Genomic DNA, 10,187 nt, shown 5'->3' with positions numbered 1-10,187 from the left:
TGTGCTAATATCAACATTTTATATTTTTGACCTGCTGAATACTAAATTTGACCTGATAATTTTTTTTTTTTTTTTAAAAAAAATGAAGGTCAAATCCACGAACGACACGTGTTGATTTGATATCATTTTTAACCGGTTTAGCCGGCAGCAAGTCATTTTTTGTGTATATTGGTACACTTTTTGAAAGTTTTTGTTTACATTGGTACACTTTTTGAAAGTTTGTAGGCGACAGTAGGACGAAAATGAGGTTGTGGGCGACATCGGTACATTTGTGTAAGTTTGTAGCCTATATTTGGCTTTAACCCATTTTTTTTTTAGAGTAAGTGTATTTTCTTTCGTAACATTTTACTAATTTTACTATGCTTTCTTTTCTCTGAAGTGTATCACAACTAAAACCATTTTCTTCCATAACGATTTGGTCGAATGGTTCTTAGTCTTTACAAATAGTACCTGGTAAATGAAAATATTAAATTACCAAACGAGAACATCAGGCGAGATGTTATCCTTAATTTTAAAAGCCCCACTGCTAGCAGCATATTTTGTAAAAGGTGCTTAATTTTGATACTACTGTACGTGCAAATATAAACTTATGAATCAAATTTGATAACTTTAGTACCCAGCTAGCAAATCCAAATAATGGCGGATCGTGGCCAAACAATAAAAATATTACTATTGAAAATAAGATGGGTAACTTCACATATGAAATATGAAATCTCATACAAATAAAAGGCTTCAGCCTATTTTATTTCCTTAGTATCAAAATCAAAACTAAACTAACATTGGATCCCTTGTCTAATCCTAATTTAAATTAAACTGGCTAAGAGATAAACATGAAAACAAAGACGAACTAAATTAAACTTCAAATTTTAAAGGACTCCTATGATGCTTCCACTTGCTCGGCCGATGCTCATATCCCTTTTAATGGCTTAGGCTTTACATTGCTAGCCCACCCCTATTTGCCCAAAACCAGACACACATACAAAATCTTAAAAATAATAATCATGGAGCCCAAATTTTGTGCGCCCAATATTTGTCATCCCATTCGCAAGCGCACCCGATTCTACATCACCTCAAGCTTAGTGTCACAAGCATCACTAACTAAAAATATTCTTCAATTCTAAAAATATAGCCTTCCTTTTAGAGTGACTGTTTCTTTTGACCACAAGCTTAGTGTCACAAGCATCACTAACTAAAAATATTCTTTTGACCACAAGCCTGCTTTCCGTTTTGCAGTTTGTTGTTGTACATTCCTTTGTTGATTTTTCGTATACAACAACTCACACCATCTAACAGCTCATTATCTTCAGGGTCGGTGTTAAGTCCCTTCTGATACGTCTCTAAAGCTTTGTCATACTGTTTCCAGAAGAACAAGATTTCACCTTTTCGAATGTACCCAACTGCAAGCTTAGGATCTAGCTCTATGCACTTCTCCGCATCCTTTAAACCTTCTTGCATTGCCCCTAACCTGATGTAACAGGCAGCTCTGTTATTGTATAACAACGCATCTACAGGGTCTCTTATCAAAGATTCATTGATTTCCTTAATTGCTAGTTGGTATTTCTTCTCTTTAAAAGATTCATTTCCTACATATCGTTTTGTGTGATCCATACGCTCACGTGTTACATCAACATGCTCTCCTTTGCCTTTTTCAATTTGCTGTTTACATTTCCTCACACCTTGTAGCAACATGTTATCTTTAGCATCAAATTTGAGCCCATTTTGGCATGTCTCCAAAGCTTTTTCATAATCTTTCATGAAGTACAATATTTCACCTTTTTGCGCGTACCCCTTTGCAAAAGTAAAATCCAGCTCTATGCACTTTTGTGCATCCTTCAGAGCTTCTTGAAGTGCGCCTAGCTTTACGTAACAGGCAGCTCTATTGCTATATACCTTTGCGTCTTCTGGTTTTCTTTTTAAATAATAAGTGTAATGATTAATAGCTTCTTGGTACTTTTGGCTTTTGAAAAATTCATTACCTTTTTCTTCATCCTTGTCGGCGATACAAGTATCATAATGCTCCTACACGTAAAACAGTTAACAAGTATCGTATGCTAACATAATATTTATTTTTCTTTTAATTTTGAAATTTACCTCGTTTTCCACATTCGAAAGAATTTCTTTAGGGCGATGTTGGTAGTGTTCATCTTTAGTCGTGGATGTCTCACATGGATCAGATAAGTCTTTGTTGTCTTTGTAATCCACGAGCGATTTACCATTTTTCTGAAAGTGAATGTAAATTTTAACTCTTGTATATGGGTTGCATAGTTGCTTGTGCATTTGGGTTGCATCCTTTGCACCCCTTCTACTTATATATTTGTGTTTGTATGTAACTCGTGTTTTCGTGGCTTTGATTCGTGATGATAAAAAATCTTGCTTTTCAAAAAATAAAATGTAAATTTTAACTCATATATGGAAATATTACATTTTGTGTTCAATTAATTATGTTTCCTATGATGAAAAGGATAAAAAGAATCTTAGGATCACTGACATAAAAATTACTTCCTCCGTCTCATATTAATTGTCTTCGGATAAAAAATACACAGTTTAAAATAACAATGTTTATGTAACACCAAACAAATATACAAAAAAAAGTCAACTTAGCACAAAAAAAGTCACAAATAAAATGTCTAAAAATTTCAATATAATGTAAAATGTTTATTTATTAATCTAGTGGTATCAAAGTGTCCGTCTAACAATGATGCTATGTGTATACTCGTCTAAAAAATCGTATTTTGTGTGAGTTTCCTTTATAAAGAATAAAAAAGAAGGTTTTAATAAGTTTGATCTTACCTGCAATTTCGATGCTTCCTCAACTTCTTGTACCATCACGTTTGGCTTGGTATTTTTAGAAGATTCATTTACTATATATCGTCTTGTGTCATCCGTACGCTCGCGTGTTACATCAACATGCTTGCCTCTGGCCTTTTCAATTTCCTGTTTACATTTCCTCACACCTTCTAACAACTTGTTATCTTTAGCGTTGAATTTGAGTCCATTTTGGCATGTCTCTAAAGCTTTTTCGTAATCTTTCATGTAGTACAATATTTCACCTTTTTGGGCGTACCCCTTTGTAAAAGAAAAATCCAGCTCTATGCACTTTTGTGCATCCTTTAGAGCTTCTTGCAGTGCACCTAGCTTTACGTAACAGGCAGCTCTATTGCTATATACCTTTGCGTCTTCTGGTTTTCTTTTTAAATAATAAGTGTAGTGATTAATAGCTTCTTGGTACTTTTGATTTTTGAAAAACTCATTCCCCATTTCTTCATCCTTGTCGGCAATACAAGTACCATAATGCTCCTACACGTAAAACAATTAATTGGTTATAAAGTATTACATGAACGGTGTGTTCCGTAAGTGTTTAATTTAAAGTTTTGAATCTTAGAGTGATGAACCATTCAAAGTTTGTTTAAAGTTTGTTTACCTCTTGAATACTTCAACGTTGAATGTTGAATCATTCAGCATTTAGTGTGTTTCTTTTTTAACATCTGAGTGATAGATGGTGTTAAATGGTTCAACATTAAGTGATGAACCATTCAAAGTTGGAGTGATCTCTTAACCATTAAGCACCAATATTTTAAGTAATATGTTCTTTAAATTATATCATTAACACTTATTAAACAACTATATTGTAGTTTTTATTCATGTCAAAAGTTAATATAGTAATTTAATATCATTCACATTATTCGTTTCACATGATTATCAAACAGGTTATTCATTCAGAAGCAACTTCATTCAGAACCTTTGCATCATTTAAATTATGAATCATTAAATGCTAAATTATTCAGTTTTTTCAATGGCACCCTTAGTCTAGCTTCAAAAGTTTACAAGTAAAATGCCAAGTATGGACCGCTTTCGTTCCGAACGTCTAATGGTGCATTATGAGCTGTGTATCTATTCTAATCTTATAAAACTCTAACTACATGATGTCATAAAACAAGTTTTTTCCTTCTATAAAAAAAATCAAAAAAAAAAGAAAAATTTTAAGGCCATGTTGATGATGTAATAATTCTAATTAATTTTTGATTAAATATTATTTGTATTATTATATTATATTATTTAGTAATTAGAGAAAGAGATAAACTTTTTGAAAATATCAGCTAAAAAACTTATACGGAGTAATTATCATACAGAGCACACTTCATTATTTTCAAGAAAGTCTGACATCTTTCAAAATCCTTTTATTCTCCAATACACTTCATCCTTTCAAAATCCTTTCAAAAAATCACCACAACCATCTTCATCCTTCATCGATCATCATCGTAGATGCGTAATCAGGTAAACTGCGACACTTACCACCACTGTTGCCGCTGCCATCTTCACTGCGATGTTGCCCACTGCTGCTATCTTTTCCTTCAACTCTTATGATGTTCCGATTCTCAAATTCAGGTAATCATTTATCATCATAGTTTTCTATTCATATATCTGTTGATTATAGGGTTTATATATTTTTTTAATGTCAAAGTTTAACTTTCAATCATTAACTTAGGGTTCATATCACCAGAAAAAGTGGAATTCATATGCTTATATCAAAAATCATGAATTAAGTCACAAAATAGTGTTGGCTACTCAATTAACTTATTTTAGTTATAGACATTTAGCAACGAAATTGTAATATTTAGTAAAACTTACAACATCTTCAAGTTACTTAAGTCATTTAGTTTGTTAATTTGGTTGATATGTAAATTTTTGCAGGTTTGAAGAATAAGACTTTGAAACCTATGGTTTAGTTAGAGGTATTGACAATAAGGTGTTAATCTCTATTTTTTATAACTAATATTATCTTATTTGATTATGCACATTAACCGTTTGCTATAATGCTTGAATGAACTGATTTTTGAAGGTTATATGTTTATTTTGTCATTTGTTGGTTTAGGACTTCAAGTACCTGGTGAACTCATATTTGAAGCTTAAGTCTTTAATTATTCTAAGTGACTATTTCTAAAGTATTTTATTTATTTGGAACAGGTATACTTTAAAGGAAAGACTATGTTGTTTGCTTTGTTAAAGGTAATGAAGAAGATAAGCCAATAACTCCTTAAATGGATCAAGAAGAGAAAGGTTTTTAAAAAATGTAGGCATCATTTTAGTTCTGAACCAGGCTTTAAACTTAAATCACTTGCGTTAGAATGACCTAAAAACTATTCCTTTTTGGTAAGTGTTCGCTATATTAAACTAAATTATCTATAAATTTTGGTTTTAGTGTTTATAAAACAACTGATAAAGACAATGGTGGTTTCTGAAACTTTGACCAGCCAAATTCCATGTATACATGCATCTCTATATGATTTTATGGTGTAATAATTTACTTATTCTTTTATTAATTTATAAGTAATAATGTTTTCTATTTTTTCAGATGGTTGAATATGCAAGATTCTTACTTTAAGGAAAAAAAATTCAAGGTTTAATTGATGATTTGGTTCAACAATCACCCTTTCTTGAAAAAGGGTATGCTCATTTTCTCAAATATTGGTATTGAAGAAACTTACCATCTGATTGATTCTTTAGCATTAGTTTTTTTAGATGCTGACATGAGATGTTATGTTAGTTGTTGAACTCTGAAGCTAATGAGTTGGGTTCGAGCGTTTGAATTTTGCAGCTAATGAGTTGGTTTCGACCCGCTTGAGTTCGGGTCAAGAATTTTATGGCTCGAGGTTAGTTCATAAAATCATGCATTTTGTTGAATCTGTTTCAATGAAATGAGCTATACAGCCATTAATTGTGGATGCCATCTAATAGACCTTTATGAGAGAATAAAAAAAGAAAATGATAATAATGAGCTAATATATAATAATAGATGAATATGTATACTTCTAATATTCAATGGAATGAGCTAAAATGATAATAATGGATGAATAGTGATTCTTCTAATCTTCAAAGAAATGAGCTAATTTGTATTAATTCGTTTCTATGTTGTTTTTGTGTTCCTATAGTTTTTTATTATGTCCGAATCCCAAATTTGTTGTAAGCAGAGCAACTAATTGTATTAGAGCAGACCAAATTTGTGTTCCTATTGTTTGTTTACTGTGAAGAACTTAAAGTTTCTAAGTAACAGTTTCTAAATTTTAGGTGGACTTTGACTGAATTGGACATTGTCTTAGTAGCTATTTTAGTCAATCATACTCACTGTAAAGTTCATGATGACATGGACCAATATCAACTAACTTTTCATGTAAATTGGAATGCTTGGTTATGTATAATTAGTTGTTAGCTATGTGATTAATAAAGTGTTACTATAATGCTTTTAACATATATTTTTTTTCTAAATCTACACTCATTGACAGAATGTCGCTGTTAGTTTGAGCAATCATACAGAAGCACAGTTAATTTTGTGATATTAGGTTGACTTTTTATTTGGAATGGGTAGGTTTTGACACCTTAATAATACTGGAGAAAATTTGAAATTTCAAATGGTTGAGATGTTGTAAGTTTTAACTCGAGATCACTTTATCGGCATGGTGCAACTTCAGTTTCATGTATTCACCTAAGGTTGAGGTATTCAATTTAAAGTTAGTCAATATTTATAATTTAAATGTTTCGTCAATATTGGTTCCAGATTTACCATAGGCTTGATGTATGTAACTTTAGGTTGTTTTATGAACTTTAAGTTGATGTATGTAACTTAAACTTATTATTTTTATGTTTTATGACTAAATTATGTACATATATAAACATAAAATGTACATATACATTTACTGATATCAACAACAACAACAATACCCAATCCCACACTTGTAGGGTATGGGGGAGGTGGGACGTAGACAATCCTTCCTCTACCCTAGGACAAAGAGAAGTCATTTCACCACCCCGAGTGAAACACTCACAAGAGTAGAGAAAATCCTCCTTCTCTATGTTCGACAGATAAAGAGATTGTTTGCAACGGACCTCCGGCCAAAAAAAAAAATCGTAAAAAGTGATGTTATTCATGCCATAGTAGAACACATTTCCAAAAATATGTGATGTTCAGGCAGCATCAAGAAGAAATTGGAAACACTTATGATTTTAAGCATATGGTTTGGTGGTTCAACTTATGATTTAGTTATAGATGTTCTTATGTAGATATACATCATTAATGGGTTCAAATCGCCACCTTAAATGGGTTGAACTTACGATTCCGTTTTCTACTTCGCTTTTTTATATTTTTTTAACTTACGATTACGTTTTGTTCTAGGTGACTCTTTCCTCTTCTTTTGTAGGTAGAAATATTGAAGATGAATTGGGCAAGTTATTGAACGATAAAGGCGAGTTAGCAAGAAGGAATGGTGAATCGAATGAATGATACTCTATGGGAATTAAATGGTTCAAGAGCAAAACAAATGTTTCAATAGTTATAGTTATTAAATTGTCGTTTTAACAAACCCGTGAATTCACAGGTCCTTTAACTAGTATAATACTCTTTTTAATGGTGATAGTGTGACGGGGTGTGATGAGGTTTTTTACTGGTGAATTGTTGATGTGGCTAATGTAATGGTAGAAAAGTAAATATTAGAGATAATTTGATGAGGTGTAACGGGAAGTAGGTCTCACTTTTTTTTAGTTACTTGAGTATGTAATTATTTTTTTTTATATATATAATTAGAATGATTCAATATGATTGGTCCGTGTACTCCTCACTCTCATTTTCCTTCTTGTTATGGCATCAAATCAAGTTTTTTCTTCTCCATCACGCCAGGTTAGTAGTGTGATGGTGATAAGATAACGGAGTAACACACTGCATTAAAAATAGCCTAAAGAATAAAAAAAGATCAAAAAGTTTGAACTTACTTGCAATTTCGATGCTTCCTCAACTTCCTGTACCAACAAACATATAAAATATTCAATAAAATGTATGCATCAGTTCTACAGTCACATATGAAACAAAATTAAACTTGTAGATCCCAATTTTGATGATAAACGAGGAAACAAAATCGTGTTTCGCCGTGAGATACTTTTTTCAATTAATTGAAAAGTGTGGTTTTCGTTGGTTACAATCGGTTAATTAAACGTAACAAAAAGTAAAGGAAAGAAAAACAGAGTGGAAAAAAAGGTTATAAAGAAAAGATAAAAAAAAAAAAAAAAAAAAAAACTTAAATTCTTTTTTTTTAAAGGGGAAGTAACAAATTTATCCCTGAAAGTGGGGTTATTTATGGTGGCTGCCAATGTTAATAGCGACACCTCACCATGATTAGTGTATAGTAGTATAATTACTTAACAAAAAAGTAAAGTGCAAGTAGAATTTTTTTTGGATTGTGTCAAACAATCTATAATCTATAATATACCGTATATAATATAATATAACATATCATCAACATATTAACATTAACATTTAACCTATATATACATAAAAAGAAATTCAAATTCAACTTACCAATAGGTTTAATGATTTTTCAAGTTCTTGTAGTACCAAATCCATTGTGGGCCGTCCTTTTCGATCATCCAGCAAACACTGATACGCAATACGAGAAAACCTTTTCATGGATATTGAGTCCTTGTAATCATCCAAACTAGGATCAATAATCCGATTTAGTTTTTCTTTTTTATAGTAGCTCTGAGCCAGTTGAGGTAATAATCGTTGTTTACTCACTACGTCCATAAAAAAGCACGACCGTCCACAAAGGACTTCAAACAAAACAACTCCAAATGAATAAACGTCCGACTCTTTGGTCAATAAACCAGTATATTGGTAAGCGGGATCACAATATCCAGTCGTGCCACACACGTTGGTGACGAGAAACGTATCATTTTCGTTGGCACGACCAATTCTTGAAAGACCAAAATCTGCAATCATTGCTTTCCAGTTTTTATCAATGAGAACATTGGCACTTTTAATGTCTCTATGGATGACTCGTTCATGTTCTGCAACGTGGTTGTGTAGATGATCCAAACCACGAGCTACTTGGATGCAGATATTCAGTCGCTGCTTCCATGTTAATTGACAAGTGGAATTTTGAGCGGAACGTAGGTACTTGTCGAGGCTTCCACGATGTGCATACTCATAAATAAGAATATTTGTGCGACCTTGTTCGCAAAAACCAAGGAGGGATACGATGTTTGGATGTTTATAACGAGTGAGCAATTGAATCTCCATTAGAAACTCCTTTAGCCCTTGGCCAGAAAGTTTAGCGTCTAGTCTCTTTACAGCGACTTCGGTATGTTGATTGCTAAGCGATAAAATCCCTTTGTAGACGTTGCCGTATCCGCCCTTGCCAATAATTGTTTGGAAGGAATTAGTGGCTAATTCAACGTCTTGTAAGGGAATAATCATGTGTTCTAAATCTCTAATCACCGACATAGTTTGTGTGTAATGGATTGAAGGAACTTAAATACAGAAAACAAGAAATGATATGAGGAAGAGTAGCCACAAAGCTAGTAATTAAGATATTAAAGATCAAAGTTGATCCTTAAAGGAGGATGTGTATAATGTATGTGAGTGTAAACTAAGATGAGAACCAGCTGATACTTATTACTCTTCATGGCAATGACCTAGTCTTCATGACAATGACCTTCCACATAAATGCAATTTTCAATTATTGGTACTTGTTTCTTCACATATACAGGGTTTACTTTGACTAGATTGACATGAGCTGATATTTTCACAGTTTATAAAGACAAAAATGCCCAAATAGTCCCTGTGTTTGTTCTATTTATCCCAAACCGTCCCTATATTTATAGCTCTGCTTAAAACATCCTTAAAGGCCCAAAATCATCCCTCTTCTAAACACCGTTAATTTGGCCGTCCCTTTTATCGCATGTGCTGGTCACGTGGGGTTAAACCCTTTCATATTCTTTCTTCTACATATCACGTACGTATTTGCATCAGATACTGTTCCATTCTATTCCATATTGCTTTTACGATTACAACCAGAAATCCAAGAATCAATGTCGGATAATGATAATGGTTGGACGATGAGACCTGCTGAATGTGATTACGACTACATGTTTGTATACGGTTAGTATTATTACAATTGATTCTTTCTCCTGCTTTTATTTTTTTCATAAATATTTAGGGTTAATTATTCTGAAGAAGAACCAAGTGTAAAGTTTTGAAATTTTTGATTGTTTAAAGGGTATAGGTTCGTTATTACAGTGTATTCTAGGTGATTTGCAGTTTTTTTTAAAAAAAAAAAAATTGATAATTGAGTTACTGTTACATTGTTTGATGTTTGGTTTTTTTTTTTGTTTCAGAGCAATACAAAGAACTTTTTGCCATA

The 10,187-nt window shown here is 32.3% G+C and overlaps 1 protein-coding gene across 1 annotated transcript; it reads right to left on the bottom strand.

Annotated features, from left to right (window-relative positions):
- Positions 1 to 1,185: 1,185 nt before the first annotated feature.
- On the bottom strand, positions 1,186 to 9,422 carry LOC139859277 (hsp70-Hsp90 organizing protein-like). The gene is made up of 5 exons (XM_071848073.1): positions 8,345 to 9,422; positions 7,762 to 7,788; positions 2,791 to 3,297; positions 2,092 to 2,220; positions 1,186 to 2,019 (listed from the first exon to the last, which is right to left on the bottom strand). The coding sequence occupies exons 1-5, from the start codon at positions 9,266 to 9,268 to the stop codon at positions 1,186 to 1,188; spliced, it is 2,421 nt and encodes an 806-aa protein (XP_071704174.1). The 5' UTR covers positions 9,269 to 9,422.
- Between the last annotated feature and the right edge of the window lie 765 nt (positions 9,423 to 10,187).

Source organism: Rutidosis leptorrhynchoides, chromosome 7 (genome assembly GCF_046630445.1).
Source record: "Rutidosis leptorrhynchoides isolate AG116_Rl617_1_P2 chromosome 7, CSIRO_AGI_Rlap_v1, whole genome shotgun sequence".
In the NCBI taxonomy this organism is placed as follows: Eukaryota; Viridiplantae; Streptophyta; class Magnoliopsida; order Asterales; family Asteraceae; genus Rutidosis; species Rutidosis leptorrhynchoides.
This window is presented reverse-complemented; position numbering and strand designations above follow the sequence as displayed.

Coding starts and splice junctions, on each gene's coding strand:
- LOC139859277 (XM_071848073.1), bottom strand. CDS start 9,268: ATGTCGGTGATTAGAGATTTAGAACACATGATTATTCCCTTACAAGAC. Junction 3,298..7,761: donor AGGAAGCATCGAAATTGCAA/GTAAGTTCAAAC, acceptor TTTTACGTGTAG/GAGCATTATGGTACTTGTAT. Junction 2,020..2,091: donor TTTCGAATGTGGAAAACGAG/GTAAATTTCAAA, acceptor TTTTACGTGTAG/GAGCATTATGATACTTGTAT.